At 38.4% G+C, this 22,025-nt stretch overlaps 2 protein-coding genes across 3 annotated transcripts in view; one reads left to right on the top strand and one right to left on the bottom strand.

Moving 5' to 3' along the window:
- Positions 1–17,660, bottom strand: part of LOC139446811 (F-box/LRR-repeat protein 5-like) — a 97,739-nt gene extending 80,079 nt beyond the window's left edge. For both annotated transcript variants that reach the window (XM_071228143.1, XM_071228142.1), the window contains exon 1: positions 17,565–17,660. In XM_071228143.1, coding sequence (XP_071084244.1) covers positions 17,565–17,651 — 87 coding nt within the window. In that variant the 5' untranslated portion in view covers positions 17,652–17,660. The remainder of the gene's footprint in view (positions 1–17,564) is intronic.
- A 48-nt stretch (positions 17,661–17,708) lies between these two features.
- On the top strand, positions 17,709–20,111 carry LOC139446813 (protein SPMIP1-like). The gene has a single exon (XM_071228146.1). The coding sequence runs from the start codon at positions 17,810–17,812 to the stop codon at positions 18,380–18,382; it is 573 nt and encodes a 190-aa protein (XP_071084247.1). The 5' UTR covers positions 17,709–17,809; the 3' UTR covers positions 18,383–20,111.
- The last annotated feature ends 1,914 nt before the right edge of the window (positions 20,112–22,025 follow it).

Genomic DNA, 22,025 nt, shown 5'->3' on the forward strand with positions numbered 1-22,025 from the left:
CGACACAACGGAGAGTTCGCTTTTGAATCCGTACTGAAAAAATATAGCTGGTGAAAGTGGCTTGTGTGAAGGTTCAAGGACAGTTTCCAGGAGCCAAAATACTTGACATAAAACCATTTCATCCTTTTTACTTGACGTTTTTGTGTGAAGAATATTAGGAGCCACTATAGAATCTATAGCCTTAGACCCTTAACGGGTACCTAACCCTAACGATCATAAAGGGGTGATTGATCGTAGAGGGCTAAGAATAGAGTTCGGGTTAACCTACTTAACCTACACTGGCGACATTTTTATGTGTTCAGCACCAATATAATATCCCACTAATAAACTACATTCTTGTGCATAATAATGAAAAATAATTACTTGAAAAAATAATATATGCATATTAGTTCCGATATATAACCATATTAGCCACCTGAATTCTGAGAAAAATATAAAATATATAAAAAATGAAAGTGCTTTGGTAAACTAGCACTTGCTCTAAAATGTGCCGCCGCAGGCTATATTTAATGAATAAATATTCAAAACTCTCAACACCGCTGGGCGTATTCAATGACAATGCGTAAAAAGATGATAGATCACTGGGAGGAGCTTATGCACACTCGATGACCCCTGACGTCACAGGGCATTGTTTAGCTGGTGTGACTAGCAACAAAATACTAAAAATTACGTCATAGGGTATTGTCACGTGTTTGAAAAGTTTGTGGTACTGTATTCTAAAGGTAGGCCCTCGTCCCCACCCCACGGTTTTCAAATAGTGATGCTGTGCGTGCTGATTAATTAGCAGCATCAGTAGTATAGGTAATGATGGTTCTGCTGCAACCCCACTGGAGCCGGATTTATATACCTATACTGCTACTACAGGTGGCATTTTTTATGTGTAAATGACTATGGGATTCAACGATAGTCATGAGATTAAACTAAATTGACTCTAGCTCACCACCACCTGGAGTCTATGATATAAATTTCTCTATTATTTTACAAGTAGGCCAGATTATATACTCTTCTTGGTAATTGATGATCGTATTTGTTTGGTTTACTGATATAATATATATACCTTGTGGTAATTCTCTCAATTTGATAATTTTGTCTATGAACATAAATGTTTTATGTTCTTCATTTGTTGGTTTGACATTACTGATATAATAATTTTGTCCATGAACATAAATGTTGTAATTCTCCATTTTTATATATTTATGTAAGCATTTGTTTAAATGTGATCTAATGATAGTAAGCAATCTATTTTTAATCTCCAACCAGTTCTTTGGTTTTGGCACAGAATAATTGACGCGCTTGTTGCCTCCCCTGTTCTATGAACTTTTTTTTCTCATCTTCGCTAATACCACTGGTCTTACGAGATTTTGATCAAATTTCATGCTTCATTACGTTGTATTTGGTGAGTTCCGACAGCACTAAACGAAACTCATCCTCGGATATCTTCCAATCAGCCATTGCTGTCGAAATATGATCCTCAATGCTGGTCAACTTTGCTTCGGCTAGTATCCGAATCTTATCGTGTTTCAATGCTTTCTTTTGCAACCTACGAGAAATGAATCTTATCGTTATTCCTGCCAGTCCTGAGACTCCAGCGGCTATTTCCATGCCAAGTACGATAGGCGCGGCGATTATAGTTGATAAATATAGCTGCAGGCAGCGATGTCGGGCTCTATGATTTTCGAGAATTACCGAGTCATTCGGTTTCAGCCTACTCGATTCCGCTTTATAATACAGTGCATAACAGTATTGTATAATGTAATTTATAATTTGATATTTCACTGACTTCTTCTTTGATAGGCATTTAGAAGTTGGAGTACTAAGTGAGGATAAGAATTTATGGATGAACAACTTCTTTATTACAATTAAGAGTGACGTTTCGGTTTAGGTTCTATCACCGTTATCAAGCAAGTGATATACAGAGTGTGGTTGACAAGTATCTATACAAGTAGTAGGCAATGTTTATGCAGTAGAGTAGATATTGTTATATTGGAGTAGAGGAGCCTGTTATGTACACACAAGGGTATTGATGACAATCGTTGGTGAAGTCAGTGACAGAAATGAAGGATGAAGCCAGTAATATAAACAACAGGATTATGGCTGATTGGGGCCTTTGATGAGTTGATGGTACACGTAGGGTATGAACATCAAAATCAACTATTGCCGCAACTAATAACTATCCCATCAAATATATCAATGTTTGATATGTTATGTCCAGAGACAAATCTCAGAAAGTTTGGTAGCATTTCATGTGGTGGATTCAGAGTCGTATGCTTTTGAAGACCTGTGTACCCAAAACACACTGTGAAAACCCTGAATCCAAAATGGCTGCCAAACCACGTGGCCAATGGCCAAAGTTAAAGGACAAAAGATGTCAAGCACCTAAAGCAGCAGGCACATGTAGAGTGTGAAAATAATCGGAGTAGCGATTTCAGAGCAACGGGGCAAAATACATCTCATGCCAATAGTGAGTGAGTGAGTGAGTATGGTTTTACGCCACTTTTAGCAATATTCCAGCAATATCACAGCGGGGGACACCAGAAATGGGCTTCACGCATTGTTCCCATGTCAGGAATCGAACCCAGGTTTTCGGCGTGACGAGCGAACGCTTTAACCGCTAGGCTACCCGACTACCAGTCATACCAATAAATCATTTAGTTCCAGTCAATTTGAATCCACTTTATAAATGCATTGCACATGAGTGTGCTATAGTGTAATTTATTACGTCAAATGTCATTAGTCTGTTTTGACAAAATTGGCGGGAGCCAGAGCTTTCTTGGTAGTTCTCTACCCATTCCAGTCCTTGTTCATATTCGAATCCTCAAATGGATTCTTGTACCAATGCCATCAAATAAAGACGCTGCTACGTAATTGACGTGTACAAGGGTGTCCCAAGGCATAGAGCCCTAATATAAATCAAACGATTACAATAGGACAATATGATTATAATATTTATCTAGACGATCCCACTTTGGTCGAAATCGGACCAGTAGTTTCCGAGTTACAAGTGTTCGAAGGTCTGCTATTCAGAGGTCTGCTGTACGGCAGCTTGGGGCAGGGTGACAGGCAGGGTGGCAGGGGGTCAAATACTCCGGGAGCATAGCTCCCTTGTCCATTGAGCTACAGTCAAACGGATTAGTGTTCTGACTTCGCCAGGACCCCAGGTTTCTGTCGCATTGCTTAGATAAAGTGCTGAACCTGTTTCCGACCTCGTCCATGTTCGAATCCCCAATTGGTTTGGTTGTACCGATGCCATCAAAAGTAAGGAAACGCTTGTGAGACATAGCCTCTACAACATTGACGTGTCCCAGAACGTCCCGGGATGTTCTACACCCATTTCAGACGCCGTCCATGTTCGAATCCGCAAATGGTTTGCTTGTACCAACGCCGTCACATGCAAGGAACCGCTTGCGAGACATCACCACATGTGTCCCAGTGAGTTTTTAACTCACGTTTGACTTTGACCATGTTCGAATCCTCAAATGGTTTGCTTGTAACAACGCCGTCAAATGAAAGGAACTGCTTGTGAGACATCACCACAACGAAATTGACATGTGCCTGGGTGTCCCATAGTGTTTTAACCAATTTCCTACATCGACCATGTTCGAATCCTCAAATGGTTTGCTTGTACCAACGCCGTTAAAAGACAGACACCGCTTGCAGAACATTGTCGCTACGAAATTGGCGTGTGCCAGAGGGCTACTTAACTCATTTCCGACCTCGACCATGTTTGAATCCTTATATGGTTTGCTTGTACCATCGCGTCTAATTTAAGCAGCGCTTGCGGGACATTGCCGCTACGAAATTGATGGCTCTGGGGTATACCCTTTATCTTCTAAACCCATTTCTGACTTCGACCATGTTTAAATCCTAAACTGGTTTGCTTGTACCAACTCTGTCAAATGTAGGCAGCGGTTGCGGACATTGCCGCTATGACATTCGCATGTGCCGGCTGTCAAAGGCTGTTCTAAACCTATCTACGACCTCGAATCCTCATGTTCGAATCCACAAAGGGTTTGCTTGTACCAACTCAGTCAAAAGATAGTCACCATTTGCAGGACGTCACCGCTCCGAAATTGAGCGTGCCAGAGTGAATCAGAGTGTTCTAAATCCATTTCAGATCTAGACCATGTTCGAATCCTCAAATGGTTTGTTTGTACCAACGTCGTAAAACATAGTAACTGCAGGCATGTTGGACATGGTCGCAAGAAATTGGCCTGTTCTGGGGGTGTCGGGGGACACGGGTGGCCCAGCCGTCAAAAGTAAGCATTTGGCAATTGGGAAATAAATTAGCAAGTCAGGGAGCCTGACCACCGAATCCTGATAATCGCCTATCAAGACAAGCATGGGCTGCTGAAGACCAATTCTAACCCTCATCTTCAAGAGTAGTCTACAGTCAAAGGGAAATAATCCTACCTAGATTTTACGAGGCTTCATTCTTAGTATTTTTGAAATAAATAATCACATATTACCATCAAGCAGTGTTACTTTTAGCATGCAACCAAGAACACAAAATGAAGTACATATGTGAAACTAACTTCATGCAAACTTTCAATAGTTTCTTTAAAGAACCTTACAAGATATGATCTTTAAAGTAAAATTTCGGTGATGAAAATCAAAATCAAATTTGGCCGCAACTATCAAAGATGGCCAATGACAGCTATTAAATTATTGATTTGTTGTGTATGGAGACAATTCTCAGAAAGTTTGGAAGCATTTGATTAAGCGGATTCAGAGTTCCATGCTTTTGAAGACATGTACCCCCAAAACACTGGGAAAACCTTGAATTCAATATGGCTGCCAAACCACATGACCAATGGTCAAAGAACAAAAAATGGCAGGCACCTAAAGCAGCAGACACATGCCAATTTTGAAAGTAATCGGACAAGCGGTTTGGGAGCAATAGGCCAACATAAATGTTAAAAAAAATATTTTTTTTGGTTATCTGCCCTTGGTCATTGGGCCTACGACCTTGGGTTTTTTGTGGTATCTGCTTCAGGACATTGGGAATCTTGGTGCCAATTTTGAAGAGATTCCGAGCTGTAGTTCTTGAGTTATGATTGGAACCAAAAAACGCCGGAATAATGATAATAATAATAAGAAGAAGAAGAAGAAGAATAAATAATAATAATAATAATAATAATAATAAATCGAACGATTACAATAGGTCTCTTGCCTTTCAGGCATAGAGCCCTAATAATAATAATAATAAATCGAACGATTACAATAGGTCTCTTAACTTATTAACTTTAATATCATTGAATTCAGTAACCAAATTTAAACTAACATTTTTTACGGCCGGACGACTAAATAACATATGACCTGGGTCTTCTGGCAGGGGAGAGACTAACACACTTTTTCGTTTTGATGGGATATAAGCCACGAGTACGATGCCACTAATTATTATCTTAGTTAAATTATGTGCCTTACCCATCATCACATACGGTGGGGTAATGACGATATTCAATAGCCACCCGATTTTTGCATCGACCATAGTCCATTTTTTATCGTCGTTGCGAGTAATATTGTACAAAGTGTTTTTAAGGAGTCTACTTACGTCGACATCGCTTAAATCTTCTAGATTACCTGTGAATGTAACTTCTTTCCGCTGGTATACAGTATCTTGTAAGTGTAAAGCATATAACTTACCATCGGTACCGGGTTTACCAAATCCTTCTATGTCTCCGAGATCGGAAAGCGCAATTGAGTTACATTGTCTGAGCGTTCCAGGGCCTGATGAATCAACCATTATTTATAATATGGAGTGTTACACTTAAGTATCCTATATGTACAGGTTGGTGTTTTACATCTAATACAGAAATTTTGAGGTCTGAAATAATACCCCGATTTAATTTTTTATATTGTAATGTTGAGAAAGATTCCGTTCTACCGCTATTATATTTTTCATCTTTCACTGGAATAGCTCTTAGTAGAGTTGAAGGACTTTCTAGTTGAATCTTATCCGTCATACTGATTTGATCAAGATGGATGCACAACTCTTTATAGGGAACTAAATCAAGTAATGTATCTCCCTGTATTGATGTCTCGATTAATGTTATATCTCCACTCCATCCAAGTGTAACTGCTAAGTACATATCAAGCATTACATCCTTTTCTCCAGGGTCTAATTTCAGTATCCCATTCGACTCATTTTGTGTGAGACTAGCTCCAAAAGGCTTAAAAATTTCATCATTGAGTGAGCATACGCTGTAATACCCATCAGGTATAATAATGTATCTTTTACCAGGTAAAATAGATGATAAAAAAAACATATTATTACTTCTTGCAGCACTTACATTGGTCCACTGCGGGTAATACGTTACGTCACAGATGGCGACTTCAAGTTGACCATCCGAGTTATCGATAGTATGAAGCAGTTGAATAGACTGACCATTTGTTATTCCCGGGAGTGTAAAATACATATTAAATATACAATGATACTATATCATAACTTAAATATGGAATCAACCATTATTTATAATATGGAGTGTTACACTTCAGTATCCTATATGTACAGGTTGGTGTTTTACATCTAATACAGAAATTTTGAGGTCTGAAATAATACCACACTTCAATTTTTTATATTGTAATGTTGAGAAAGATTCCGTTCTACCGCTATTGTATTTTTCATCTTTGACTGTAATAGATCTGAGCAGAGTTGAAGGACTTTCAAGTTGAATATTATCCGTTGTACTGATCTGATCAAGCACAACTCTTTATAGGGAACTAAATCGGGTAATTTAACCCCCTGTGCTGATGTCTTGAGTACTGTTATATCTCCATCTGCATATCTAAGTGTAATTGCTAAGGTCTCGTAAAGCTTTACATCCTTTTCTCCAGCGTTTAAAATCAGCATCCCATTCGACTCTTTTTGTGTGAGACTAATTCCATTAAGCTTAAAAAATTCATCATTGAGTGAGCATACGCTGTAATATCCATCAGGTATAATGTATTGTTTACTATTTATTACTGTCTCATTATTTTATCTTGCAGCACTTATATTGGTCCACAGCGGGTAATACGTTACATCGCATAGAGCGACTTCAAGTTGTCCATCAGAGTTATCGATAGTATGAAGCAGTTGAATAGACTGACCATTTGTTATTCCCGGGAGTGTGACATACATAATAAATATACAAAGATACTATATCATAACTTAAATATGGAATCGAGATACATTACTTATCAATCGATTATAGTAACTGCCTCTGGTTATGATTTTATCGTTAAATTCCCTGATATCTTTGAAAAGTACAGGTTCACGGCAACTAGCGATAAAATGGTGCACGATTGGTTTGATAATCCGATGCAATTTTGGCAGAATCAGTTAAACTTTGCCATATGGTGTGCCACAACGGGATAATAAAATTGTTATTGCTTCCGATCAGCAAAAACCAGGTATAAATTCAGATATGAATGTCGAATAAATAACGCAAACAAACATAGGCGAAACGGGAATAGTCAAGCCACAGATATCTACTATCGCTCCTACTGATGCACAACCACAAGTACCACCGCATATTGCAGCTAAAAATAAACAACATATAGATGAAAAAACAGCCCATGTATTAGGTGGAGTCGCGGCTGGTTTACTCATGATTTGGTTAACGAACTGATTTGGTTAAATAGTTCTTAGCGGATACTTACAACAGCCCTGCAATTGCTACGATCAGTGCCCACAAGTTTTGACTAAGCCAAGTGGTGGTCATAGCTAATAAATTCAAGAGCCAGGAAACAACACTCCCTATTATACCGGGAAGTGCAGCCGCGGCTTTTTCAGCGAGCTTTCCCAGTGCTGAACCTAATGCTTTTAAATGCTTTTTTATCCACTCTTTTATACCATCCCTATCAGTAGGCGGTGATCCGCCGCTACCACCTGTACCGCCACCGGTTAACGCGAGAGTCAAAGTCGATATAATAAATCCCAACGCGGTTAAAATACTGGCAATTGTTAATCCCTGTTCTCTGAACAATGTTTTAATTTTATCGGTCAGTGTAGTGTCATCTTTGAGGACTTGATTGATAGTTTCTCGAATTCGATTGATTTGTGAACAAAGTGCCTTTCTATTACTCGAAGCAGCCTCTAAGTTACGCTATCTTTCTGCTACGCGACATCTACTGAACTCATCGCCCGCCTGTTCGAGTTTTGTTTTCTCATAAGCTATATGCTTGTTGAGTTCAGATAGCTTGGCTATATTATTGATGAGTTCTCCCCGCATTGTTTGCATTGCCTTGTCAAGACCTCGTAATACCCTAACACTGAACTCCGAGGATGGTATACTGACCGTGGAATTATCATAGTAGGTATCCAAGGTTTCTCCGAGCCCGTCCGAGGCCACCTTCTAGCTTTCTTCCAAATTATCTATGTTACCGAGTTCATCACGCACAGTCTGAAGAACCTTAGTAGTCTTCGCGGAAAGTTTTGCTCCTCGTGAGTAGTCTACAAAACCTAATTCATTACAACAAAGTTGATGCCATGTTTAGCGGCTATCGTAGACAAAGCTAGGGGCTTACAAGTACGATAATGTAGAAGGTCAATATCAGGTTCGCCGCGTATTCGCAATATTCCTTTACTATCTATCGTAAACTTTGAATAGTCACGACCTATTGGGCTAACATCTTTAAAGGTATCGTAATATCGTATCATTAAGATTCGTAAAGCTGGTTTCATCAGTACCCTCTTCGATTGTACTAGGGTTATCAAAATCATCTAGATTAAAATCATCCATTTTTATATTAGACATAAGGTTACATAATTTCAATATAACAATGTCTTCGCAATACGGACGCAAGTTAAACCCACAACGTAGACTTCGAGATCCATTAGGGGTCAAAGCAATTCGTCAGTCTGTAACTATAACTAATAACCCTAGTACCATCGATCAGAATCAAACGCTTCTGGTTCGCATTCCTAATCTCGGCGCACACGATGTGTTAGTTCTGGGAACTGTCCGACTAGCATTTATGATTAGTTTGACTTCTACCGACGTTAACAGGGAGCCTGTTCAGAACATAGGTCGTGCTATCGTTAAGAAAATCGCGATTAAAATTAGCGGTGATGAGGTTTTGAGTATCGACAATAGCGATGTAAACAATTGTTACATGGATCTCTGGAGAACGGATAAAGAGCTGGAAAACTTACAGTACCAAAGTATTTGTAATCGAAACACATTGAGACTGCGTGTAGATGCTTCTAGTGGTGATGGTACCGTCATAGAAGATCAGGCCGTTGCCGACGCATTAGGTAACCGATTCTATATTCCCCTAGACTTTGAATTACTAGATTCCCACATGCCCTTTTATCAAGCATCACTAGGCGATAGGTTAGAATACGAACTCACTTTTAATGACTACGGTAGAGTAATGAGAGCTGCTGAAGATGCTAGCTATTCCACTGACAATATCTCGCTGGAGTACGATATGATAACAGATCCCGAATTAGCCAGACAACTTCGTGACCAGTATACAGGAAGTTTAGCCATTTTGTACAATCGCGTGCTGCGACATCGAAAGATCACGAGGGACAAAAAAGATACGATGTGGAATATCAATCCCCACAAGGTCGTTGAAGGGTATTTTAATGTTGTTCGAGGACCCCTCCGATCCATTTAAAAGAAATACCGAGAAGTTCTACTATCCCAAGATTACAAAAGTAGAATTGACTAATCAACAATATAGTCAAGGAATGCTAGCGTATCACCAGTGGGATGAGATTAAAAAACTTCCTTCTATAAAACAAAGCCCCAAAGTTAACGCGGTCGTGAATGATCTGTCTCTCTATGTCTCGACTATAAGCGTTAATAAAACATACCTATTGAGAGATTGGGTAATGAATGATGACAGGGTACACAGAGTCGATCCGGGTGATCGTTTACAAGACTGTTTACGAGTATGTCACGAAAAATACAAAGGAGAATCAACCCTTTTCGTAATAGACGATTGAAGCGCGAGTAAAGAACTCACCAAAAAGAAAGATATGCTTTCGTATTTTGCATTCTCCAGACGGCATACTCAGCATAGCGTTTGGGTACTTACTCAAAAATACAACTCTGTCCTGAAAGATCTCAGAGAGCAGACCAAATGGGTAGCACTGTTTCATTGCAAAGATCGAGATTCATTCGACGAATGTTTACGGGAAAATGACGTCATTTATACCAGATAACGAGATAAAGTCAGAAAACTGTTAGCGGCAACGAAGCACTATAAACTGTATTAAAAACCGATCAACCAGCTGCTTATGCAATTGCTTAGCAAAATGTAGCAAAATTATAGCAAAATGTAGCAAAAATATAGCAAATGTAGCAAAAATTATAGCAAATATAGCAAAATTATAGCAAAAATATGATAAATTAAACATTAGCGGTTAATATGACATAATGTGGTTTGAAATCATCATTCTTTCGCAACAGTTATATTATGTTAGACTTAAATATCTCCTTATGTATTACATTATGGAATGCGACGAACTCATCGAACAAATGCTCAAAGAATCTGATGCAGAAGAACCAATGACAGATAAATCTTTAGATAAACATAGAGAAAGACTCACCGCTTTGGTAGCCGGTGGAAAATGTTCCCAATGTTTAGGGGAAAATTATACCATCGAAAAAATTGATAACATGACAGACGAAGAAATTAAAAAACTGTACGCTCGTTACGAGTCTAGACTGGGAGCTACCATGACTAAAACAATAGGTTCGGCTATATTACAACTATACACAGGCCTAGCTAGTACGTTTCTCCCTATCCCGGCAGAACATTGCATGTATTTTTGAGAAAGACCCATTCATTGAACACGCTATAAGCTCAGTGAGCTGTGAGTTTTATCATAGAAACGGAATGTTCTTAGCTCCACTCACCACAGCTTTAATAACGGCTAGGTATTGTCAATTAAAACATAAGTGCCCACTTAAAAATAATGGAGATTCAACAGACACCACAGATTGTGAAGGAGGAAATAATAACCCCGACTGAACAACGAGTGAATGAGGAACCACCACCAGCAATTGTGAATGAGAAAATACTAAAACCCAGAGTTACGAGGAAAAAAACAAAAAAAATGTCTGCAGGCAGGATGGGAGGACTCGCTCGCAAAGCTAAACTAATGAATAATTCCAATATTGATCGGATTAAAACTTGGGCACTAGTAGGAGTTGTTGCTATAGCGGCTGTATGGTTGTTTTATAAGACTGGAGAAGAGAAAACGTCACCACCGATGTCACAACAACAAGTTCAATTAGAGGTTAGCCCCAATATAATGCTATAAGAAGCATGACTACTCCAGTTACAGACGGTAAAATGTTGGTAAATGCAACGTATCATTTAGCGATGGTCACCGGCTTGGCCATTGGCTATGCCCGTATGGCTAAAATGATTACTAAAGCCACACCTCCCAAGCTAGATTTTAATGGTTATGATATCGGTATGATGATTCTGGATATTGGATTAGCAATGGCAACGAAAGATATGCTCATCAAACAAGGGCTTATCCTGGAAGACATAATGAAGTAATTAAACATTTGAATATTTTATATTATTGAACATGGCAACAACTGCGATGATGGTCGGTGGAGCTATTGTTAATGCTCTAGCTTTTTCGGGGAGTTAATTTTTTTTTTCTAGTATGAGGGAATCAAACGCTAAAGAAGTTGAAGAGGAGCGTAAAAGACATGATGAAGCTTTAGAACAACTCGAAAAAGCTCAGTCACAATGGGCGCGGCAGAGAATGGAGAGATTAGATTTTATTCATGAAGAACTGAGTAAGGAGGGACATTCAATTCAAACGTTTAAGGATGTCGAATCTGCCATGCACGAATACATCCTCGTTTATGGGAAAAAAATTGACCCAATACCGAGACCAATGAGTCAGTTTTATACACCGTCAGAGGAACAAAAGAACCGCGAGGTAGCATTCGTGATAATTGGGTTATCAGTTGTTGCAATTTTCAGCTACACAATAACTACGCATAAACCATGACCTAGAGTGACAGCTAATCAATAAATCACCATGAATGCTAAACTATAAATAGCCATGTCTCACCAGTGATGTGATTTGCTTTGCATTTAGACAAATGATATGATAGATGTATAACCATGAATCTGTGCAGATTTACACTCATGGGGAAAAAAATTCAATGTAACCGACGCTCTGTTGGTATTTACTGTGGTATACACTCTTATTACATCAGGTGGGGAATAATTAACTATACATGTTCTGTATGTGGGATAGGGGTCAAAGGTCGTTATTGTTTATGTAAGAAACACGGTGCTGATAGGGTCAGGAACCAGATTATTTATGCTAGGAAGAGAGATTACATCAATGAGAGGAATAGGTTGGGGAGAATACGTATTTAGATATATGAAAAATAACCAATTAGACAAATAAATCATTTTGCATATACCATTAAACCACAATGGTTTTTGTGAGAGAGCTGAAGGCTTTAGCCTTGAGGTCTACGTGGATATTCTCGAATGAGAAAAGCTGAATTGATCGATTTACTCGGTTTGGAATACAACAAACCCCAGACTGTTAGAGAACTCAAAGCTCAAGCAAAAAACAGTGGGCTGAGAGGTTATTCTCGAATGAGAAGAGCTGAATTGATCGCTTTACTAGATAATAATCAACAAGACGATGATGATAAACAACAACAACAAGAATTAAAATTTGTACCCACATCCACTGGCGTTAGTAAATATCTAAGAGGTTGGAAGATGGATATCAATTCCAACATGGATGTTAATGATGTTAAGCCCATCATATCGAGCAAAATTAACGAGGAGTTAGATGATTTACATAGTATAAAATACCAGCTGACGATAAAAATGTCATTGAGTAAAAGTAACGCAGACGATAGCACCGAATATACCGAACCATATTTCCGTAGCAATCAAGAAGTTATAACCGAATCCGATACTATAAACGCATCATTAGATACATCAATTCAGAGGATACAGAAAACTTTAGAACGCTGGACTAATAGAGGTTCTGGTTGGGGTGTGGATAAAATCGATAGTTTATATTTAGATATAGCAAATTATATGCCCTTCAAAGGCGGATCTTATATAGATTTACCCCCGTATTATAAAAAGAAAAATGCCATAATCAATGTAAAAAATAAATCTGATGGCTGTTTCAGAATGATTATAAGATCTGCATTGTTCCCCGTAGACAAAAATCCGGATAGACCGTCTAGCTATCCCCAAAACGATGGACTAAACCTCGATGGTATAGAAGAACCTACACCAATATCACAAATTAATAAGGTGGAAAAGCAAAATAATTTAACTATAAATGTTTTCGGACATTCTTCTAAAGGAATTGTTGTACACAGGATAAGCTCCGCTCCGGAACATATTCCCAGAATCAATTCATTTCTGATCGAAAAAGATGGTAAATATCATTATACATGGATAAAGAGTTTAAGCAGACTTTTATACGATCAAACAAAACATACTAGAAAGAAATATTTCTGCGAAAGATGCCTACATGGGTACATCAGACAAGATTTATTAGAAGTGCATAAAGAAGACTGTAGAGGTGTTGGGCAGACCCCTATCAGGATCAATATGCCTAAAGAGGGTAAAAACATGTTAAAATTTGAACATTATTGTAATCAAATGCCAGTACCGTATGTAATTGACGCCGACTTCGAAAGGCTTATCAAACCTATAGAAAATAATCAAGATAATAATACGTACAAAACTCAAGAACATATTCCTTGTGGGTTTGGATATATAGTTGTAAGGTATGATGGGAAAACAAACCCGCCCATGATTTACAGAGGTCCCGATGCAGCGGGAAAGTTCCTAGAATATCTACAAAACGAAGGGAGAATAATAAGGGAAAATGTATCACTTAAGAAACCCATGTGTATGACTAGGGATGATTGGAGGGCCCATAAGAAGTCAACAAGTTGTCATGTTTGTAATAAACCCCTGAATGGGGATTCTGTAAGAGATCATTGCCACGTCACGGTTAATTATCGGGGGGCCGCGCATAACGAGTGTAACTTGAAACTAAAAATGAATTCTCAGACAATACCCATCCCTGTTGTGTTTCATAACCTTAGGGGATACGATTCTCATCTCATTATGCAAGCTATCTCAAAGACCGACGGCGGCTTAACGTGCATTCCTAATAATATTGAAAAATACATATCATTCTCGTTGACTAAAACTATACATTATAGGGACAAGGATGGGAAAGCCAGAATAAAGCAAATTAATGGGCTTAGATTCATAGACTCCATACAGTTTCTGTTATCTTCCCTGGACAATTTAGCTAATGCGAACAATCCCGATGACTTTGCGATAACAAATCAATATACGGATAGATTAACACGTCATTTGTTGCTGAGAAAAGGTGTATATCCTTACGAATATATGGATGATTGGTCTAGATTCGACGAAACTAAGTTACCGATTAAGAACACGCTCTGACGGTCTGGGATAAATTAGGTTGTAAGAATTTAGGTGATTATCACGATCTGTACTTAAAAAAACATGTACTGTTACTCGCCGATATATTCGACTTATTTAGAAAGACATGTTTAAAACAATACGGCTTGGACCCGGCATGGTACTATTCAAGTCCCTGACTCTCGTGGGATGCATTGTTGATGAAGACCGGCATAGAACTAAAACTACTCACCGATTACGATATGCACTTGTTTATTGAGAAAGGATTAAGAGGGGGTATATCGATGGTAGCGAAAAGGTATTCTAAGTCTAATAATAAATTAGTGGAAGGATATGATCCGAGTAAACCCGACACGCACATATTATATCTCGACGCCAACAATTTGTACGGATGGGCTATGAGTCAACCTTTACCCACGGGTGGTTTTGAGTGGGTCGATGATGTCGATGATATCGATGTGAATAATATCAATGAGAATAAAGGGTACATACTAGGAGTTGACTTGGAATATCCAAGTTTGTTACATAAAGACAATAACAGTTATCCCCTAGCTCCCGAAAGATTAATGGTTAAAAAAGACTGGATGTCGGAATATCAACACTCCTTGATGGGTAATACAAGGTTAGCTAACGTAGAAAAACTCAGTCCAAATTTGATGGATAAGACCAAATATATAGTTCACTACAGAAATCTCCAGTTATATCTATAGTTAGGTATGAAACTTAAGAAAATACACAGAGTTCTAAAGTTTGATTAAAGCCCTTGGATGGAGCCCTATATAAGGTTGAACACAGATTTAAGAAAGATAGCTACCAGCGATTTCGAAAAGAATCTATATCAGCTTATGAATAACTCAGTATTTGGTTAAATTATGGAGAATCTAAGGAAGCATGTTGATGTTAAATTAGTCAGATCAAATGAGGAAGAAAGACTCAGAAAACTTATAGCCAGTCCGGCTTTTAACAGAAGCAAGATATTCGATAACGACTTAGCCGCGTTGCATATGCAGAAGAGTAATATAAAATTCAACAGACCGGTGTACGTCGGTATGAGTATTCTCGACTTGTCAAAACACTTAATGTATGACTTTTATTACAACGAACTTAAGAAGCAATACGGCGATAGATGCGAGGTGTTATATACCGACACAGATTCTTTGTTGATGGAAATACAAACCGAGGATGTGTATAAAGATATGGCAGAAAAAATAGATATGTACGACACGAGCGATTACTCAAAAGATAATCCACTGCACAGAGCAGTAAATAAAAAGGTGTTAGGTAAGATGAAGGATGAAAGTGCGGGATTCCTATAGCGGAGTATGTCGGATTAAGACCTAAGATGTATTCTATAAGGAAGTCCGATAATGGAGAGATAAGAAAAGCTAAGGGTGTTAAAATGTATGTGGTAAAAAAGCATATCAAACACGAACAGTATAAAGAATCATTATTCAACGGTAGAACGTTCAAACACGAAATGAACTCTTTAAGAAGTTACAATCACAGGATATATGGATTAAGAATGAACAAGACATCATTATCCCCCTTAGATACAAAGAGATGGATTGATAAGGATGGTGTAACTACCTATGCTTATGGTTATTTAGGGCGGTAATACTGTACCGTTGGGAACTATGAGCAACTCTTCTCGTACAAATGCCCTGCCCGGTCCATCTTTAAGATAATAAAGAATAGGCTCTCCTTCTTTCATAACCAATCGACTAATGTTATATGTCTTAAGGGACCAAATCGGATCGGTTGAGCAACGTAGGCCTCCTTCGAGTTCCCCGGGCTGGTATAAATATTTTACGCTTACTCTATCCGGAAGTTTTCGTTCTTTGCCTCTCCTCGGTGCTGAAGATTTGGAAGTCACGGATTTCATGTTAATAGCATCGGATGGTTTCTTCCCTATTAATCTCGTTACTTCATTATTCAGCGCTGATACAACAGCTGATAACCGTGTCACCCATTCGGTTGATATCATTTGCTCGGATTTCATTTCGATCCCATACTGATAGCCAAACAAACGTTCCGCTAATGTTCGGTTAACTCTTGACTGCGGTGGGCCTCTCTTTCACCATGCCTGATTTCGACACCGTGCTTTGTTAACAGTTTCATTATTGATCCCCATAAACTCGCGACCGGGATCTACTTGAAATAGCTTAGGCCATTTTAGTGGTCCGCGTTTATATATGCGGCTCAGTGCATTAGCTACTTCTGTTGAATCTTTCGAGGTTAATGGCTCAGCCTCTTTGTATCGACTAGCCACATCCACTACGGTTAAAGCGTATCTATACGTTTTGCGTTTTACCTTATCGTAGGGAAGAAACAAGAGGTCAGCCTGATGAACTTCATTCGTTGTAAAAATATCAAACTTCTTCCTCGGTATATAACGCGGTGCTGGTAAATATATTTGCCACATCGCTTGTTTCTTTAATCAATCCTTGGCCACATCTTTAGATACATTAGCCGCGGTGGCTAATTTTTTTATTGCTCCTATACCTTTCCAATAACCTCGTGGGCTATAGTAAATTTTATTCATTATTAACTAATATTGATGTTTCTTTTGATACAAATCATGACTACCGTTGAATCGCATAATCATTTTGGCATAGAAAATTCCCCCTGTAGTAGCAGTATAGGTATATAAATCCGGCTCCAGTGGGGTTGCGGCAGAACCATCATTACCTATACTACTGCATCAAACAAACATGGCAGAAAAGTGTCTGGTATAAGGTATGTGTACCAAAGTGACGTTTTCGTGGCCATTATTGCGAGGCAAGGTTTCGTTGCGTTTAGCTATAACTAGCTAATAGATATATTTTATACGATAGTACATATAGGCCCTAATCTATATTACATACAATATGGGGCTGTTTTCGCCAATCTTCTTGACCATATACTCTCACGGATCTAAGCTTCCAGCCCATAGTAGATTAGCGTAGGAATGTACCACACAGTGTATAAACACAGCCCTGTAACAACCTTGCTAGAACGTATTCACTATTATAGCCAGAAGGGACTGGGCGACTGAAAACCGAACGACTGTCAAAGCTTAGCGAGACATGACTATTCCACGTGTGATTGGGCCTATAGTGTGAAGTGACAACAGTGATGGTGTGAATGTAATAAAGGTTGGACTTAAACGCTACCAGATCTAAATACTTGTGGACCAGTTCTTTCATGCGTGAGTGGGGAACCGTGAAGACATCAACTTCCTCTGGCCATTCAGGCGCCATTTTGTTTCAAACGGGAGATGACTGTGTTCTCGCGAGATTGTGACGTAGTGCTACCAGGGCAACATACGACGCTAAAGGTAACGAGGGATCGAAAACTATAACTATTAGTAATCACATCGGCAGTACACATCAGTAATAGGTTGGCCAAAGTATCAAAGATGGCTTGCAGAAATCCTAATTTTTCAACTCAGCACCAGAACTTTCTAACTGAGTCATATAACAAGGAAAGAGATGCACGTCTGAAATGGTTTTTCAAGAGTGATAAGTCGGAATCGAAGAAGCCCAAACAGTTCGATGTTTTCAGACGAAAAATCGAAGAAGGGTCTAAACCATCCGAAGCGTTATTACAGAGGCTGCCAACAATTGCAGGTGAGACTCGATATAATAAGAAGAAAGCTAATCTAGTTGACATGATGGCAGAACGTGCAACCACTTCCTTGAACCCTGGATCAGAAATGAGACCGGTAACACCCAAAACAAAATCAGGCTTGTATGATGGGTTTACAAAAGAAGGAAGGGGTCGGTACCAGTACTTGGAGAAGAGGTATAAGAAGATTCCTGAACAAAAGTACGATTATCCTCTTCTCAGCTCATGGGAATACGGATGGAGACTTGGAGATGTGATAAAGAAAGATGCAATTAAAAAACCAGCCCATGGTCGCACAAGAATTGTTGCCGACACATTTTACACAAGGAATGGAATTTCCAAAGATACTTCACTGAAGGCTTAGACATCTAGATTTGAATACACGTTATCTTTGTGTGAGGTCGATCATCTTATGTGTTTAATCACCCACTCAGGTGATCATATTTTGCTCAGTGAGAAGAGATATCTTTGGAATCAGATTCTACAAATGTGATTGGATTTGTTTCATAGACACTAATTGATAAATGTAACCCAAGACAAGATTCTGAATGTTTCAACAACCCTTTATTGTGAACTTCACAATGAATCAACTTTTATCAAAGTTATTGTGAAATGGTGTTTGTAATCATGTTAATATTTGATGTGGGTCCTTCATTATGTTATAAGAAGCTGTGTGTACACGAAGTACTGAATATACTGATTTATATAATTGCACAAATGTGTTTCAACTGTCTTGATCACAGATTTTCATTCTTTCTGTGAATATGTCATGGTATTAAAGTTTGAGAGTGAATTATCACATAAACATAGATGGACATATTTATGCACTTTGCTTGTGTAAAGGAAACCATTTTCTGGGCTACAGGTCATTGAAAGTTGTTGTTTGTATTTTTGGTTGGAGACAAAGATGAAAATTTTGCTTAATTAATTATAACATTGAGGGTGTTCGCTTTGTATTTCTCACAATTTCAAATTACAAGCGAAGGCAGTTTTGCTATATCATTTGTTCTGGTAAATACCATAGAGCAATGTGAAATTAATTTGTCATGTTACGTAACTGTAGTAGCTAGTATGATTGTGTTGGAGGTTGTTATTTTAAAACTAATTTAATAGGAATTCTCCTGTTTGCTCAAACTGAAAAGTCTTGCTAAGTTGCTGTTTGTATTTAGTTTGCAATATTATTTCTCTTAAAACTCAAAGATTCTGTGGTGATCTTGTGTGATCAGGTTCTATTTACAGTTTGTTATGAGCCATTCATTATTTTATGTATGTAGAGTATTGACATGATTATTTGAACAGATCTGACTGTCCTGTAGCTGACTGGTTGTCTGACAACTTCTGCACAACTATTTAGATCAATGTATTTTATATCCTCTGTGATATTGATTATAATGATGCACAATTTAGTGTGATATTATTTTTGTACATCAAAGTATTGCTTGACTTATCAAGCCTTTTTTGCTCACCTGTGTAGGTGCTTGCTGTCACACATATATAATGTGTAACAAAGGTTACCTGGTCTATTTATTTTGTATGGGATGACCTGATATACACTATTGCACATGATTAGCCAAAACTTACTTTTTAAGAAAACAGTATTGAACAAGAACTGTAAATAAACAAATGTCCTAGATTCTATTTTTATGTTTTTTTCTCACTGTAAGATAACATTTTGAAATAGCCTTATACAATATCAAACTTACTATTCTAACTCTAGTCAGCAATTTCAGACTGATACAAACTTCATAGATTAGATTGTTTTGTTTGACCTATGCCTGAAGATGAAGGTAGCTGTGGGTGGTGAGGATGTAAGACATTTTTGTTTATCACACAGTTTACAGATATTTAACTCACCTGACTAAAAATTGCTTGTTTGTCTAGTGGCAGTTGTGTACATGTAAACCACTGAAATTCAGCATGCTTGTTAATTCTAACAAATGGGGATATCTGAATTAGGAGGTGAAGTGAAATGGGGTTTAACATCGCGTCTAAGATTAATGCACTTATATAGCGACGTGTGCGTGTGTGTGTGTGTGGCTGCTTGTACTTGTTGGGCTGATGGCGATTTATAGCACTAGCACACTGAGATACCATGCTGCAGTTTAAAGGGGAAGTGTACACGCAAAAATCACTTTCTTTCTTTTTCTAAACAAAACGCAATTTTAGAATTAGTTAGTATCTGTGTTTGAAAATATACACTCATTTTTTTCACAGTGAAAGTAGGAAGCTCACAATAGTGTGAAAGTGATATGCCGTTATGAGGCCTTCGTTTTACGAGCGAAATAGGCCTGAGTTATCCCCCTTAGATTATGACGTAATTGGTGCCAATTCAACTGGGTCCCTGTCTATTCTCAACGCAAAAGATATCAAGGACCAGTTTGCGGTAAAACAACATGGTCTACGACACACTCCGGCGCAGTGGTGTCTCAGCATAACACAATTCTGGCTGGCATCTGAGATGCTAGAATCACAAAACTGTACCTACACCACGTGAAGCGGCTCTAACAAAGCATGATGACGTCATAATGTTTATCAATTGGCACCAATGACGTCATATTGCAAGGGGCATAAGCCATGGTGTTTTTGTTATGGAAATAGAACACTTGGTAAATGTGAAAAATATGAATCGTTTTAGTGCAAAAAATATGTTAATTAAATATGATGTTTTTATATTTTTGTCTATGACACTTCTATGTTAACACTTTTAATGTGGAAAAAGTACAAGAAAAAATGGTTCATTTCCGTGTGAACTTGCCCTTTAACAGGCAGTTGTGTACATGTAAACCACCGAAATTCAGCGTGCTTGTTAATTCTAACAAATGGTGACATCTGAATTAGGAGGTGAGGTGAGGTGAAATGGAGTTTAACATCGCGTCTAAGATTAATGCACTTATATAGCGACGTGTGTGTGTGTGTGTGTGTGTGTGTGTGTGTGTGTGTGTGTGTGTGGCTGCTTGTACTGGTTGGGCTGATGCCGATTTATAGCGCTAGCACACTGAGATACCATGCTGCAGTTTAACAGGCAGTTGTGTACATGTAAACCACCGAAATTCAGCGTGCTTGTTAATTCTAACAAATGGTGACATCTGAATTAGGAGGTGAGGTGAGGTGAAATGGAGTTTAACATCGCGTCTAAGATTAATGCACTTATATAGCGACGTGTGTGTGTGTGTGTGTGTGGCTGCTTGTACTGGTTGGGCTGATGCCGATTTATAGCGCTAGCACACTGAGATACCATGCTGCAGTTTAAGATGAATACCCCACTCAGACACAGTATACTGACTCCGAGCCGACCCATCCTTGTTTTAGCCCCTTAATGCCGAGACAGGGTAACAACAAATACCATCTTGTAACGTCTTTTGGTATGACGAGGCCGGGGATCGAACCTCGGACCTTCCGCTCTCTGGGCAGACGCTCTACCGCTAGACCATGGAGGCGGTCCCGAATTAGGATATAGTTTGCTCTACCCCGAAGTGAAGTGTAATAAAGTTTACTTTTGCCCTGAGCTATTAGAATTAAAGTATGATGTTAAAATAGTTTTAAAATTTAAGACAAACTTTGTGTTTTAATGGAGATGTGTTACAAATTAGATCTGTAATAACCAGTGCTTTAAATTGAAAATCTTGACACTGAAGAGACAAAATATTTTTTATTATATACACAATATAATCACCAAAATATGTGTAGTTTCAGGTTAAATACATCTATAGCTGGCTAAAAAGATCCATTATTGGAATTATTGTCCATGGGAAGAAATATCAATGATTATTGATATGACGCTTGTGTCATCGATAATATCTTATACAAACTATTGTGATGAAATAAAGTTTTAATTTACCGTAGCAGATTTGTTTTTGACCATTGCCAAAGAAGGCAACTGAGTTTGTTATATTTTAAATGTCCACAATCTCATTAAAATCAGATCTTAGTTTTTGCTACCGCTAAACAAAGATCCGAGGACATCCAATTACAGGTCATGTCAGAATGACCCTTCGTGAATTTTGACC

The sequence above is a fragment of the Haliotis cracherodii genome, unplaced genomic scaffold (genome assembly GCF_022045235.1).
Source record: "Haliotis cracherodii isolate W230 unplaced genomic scaffold, xgHalCrac1.p SCAF_6, whole genome shotgun sequence".
Taxonomy (NCBI): Eukaryota; Metazoa; Mollusca; class Gastropoda; order Lepetellida; family Haliotidae; genus Haliotis; species Haliotis cracherodii.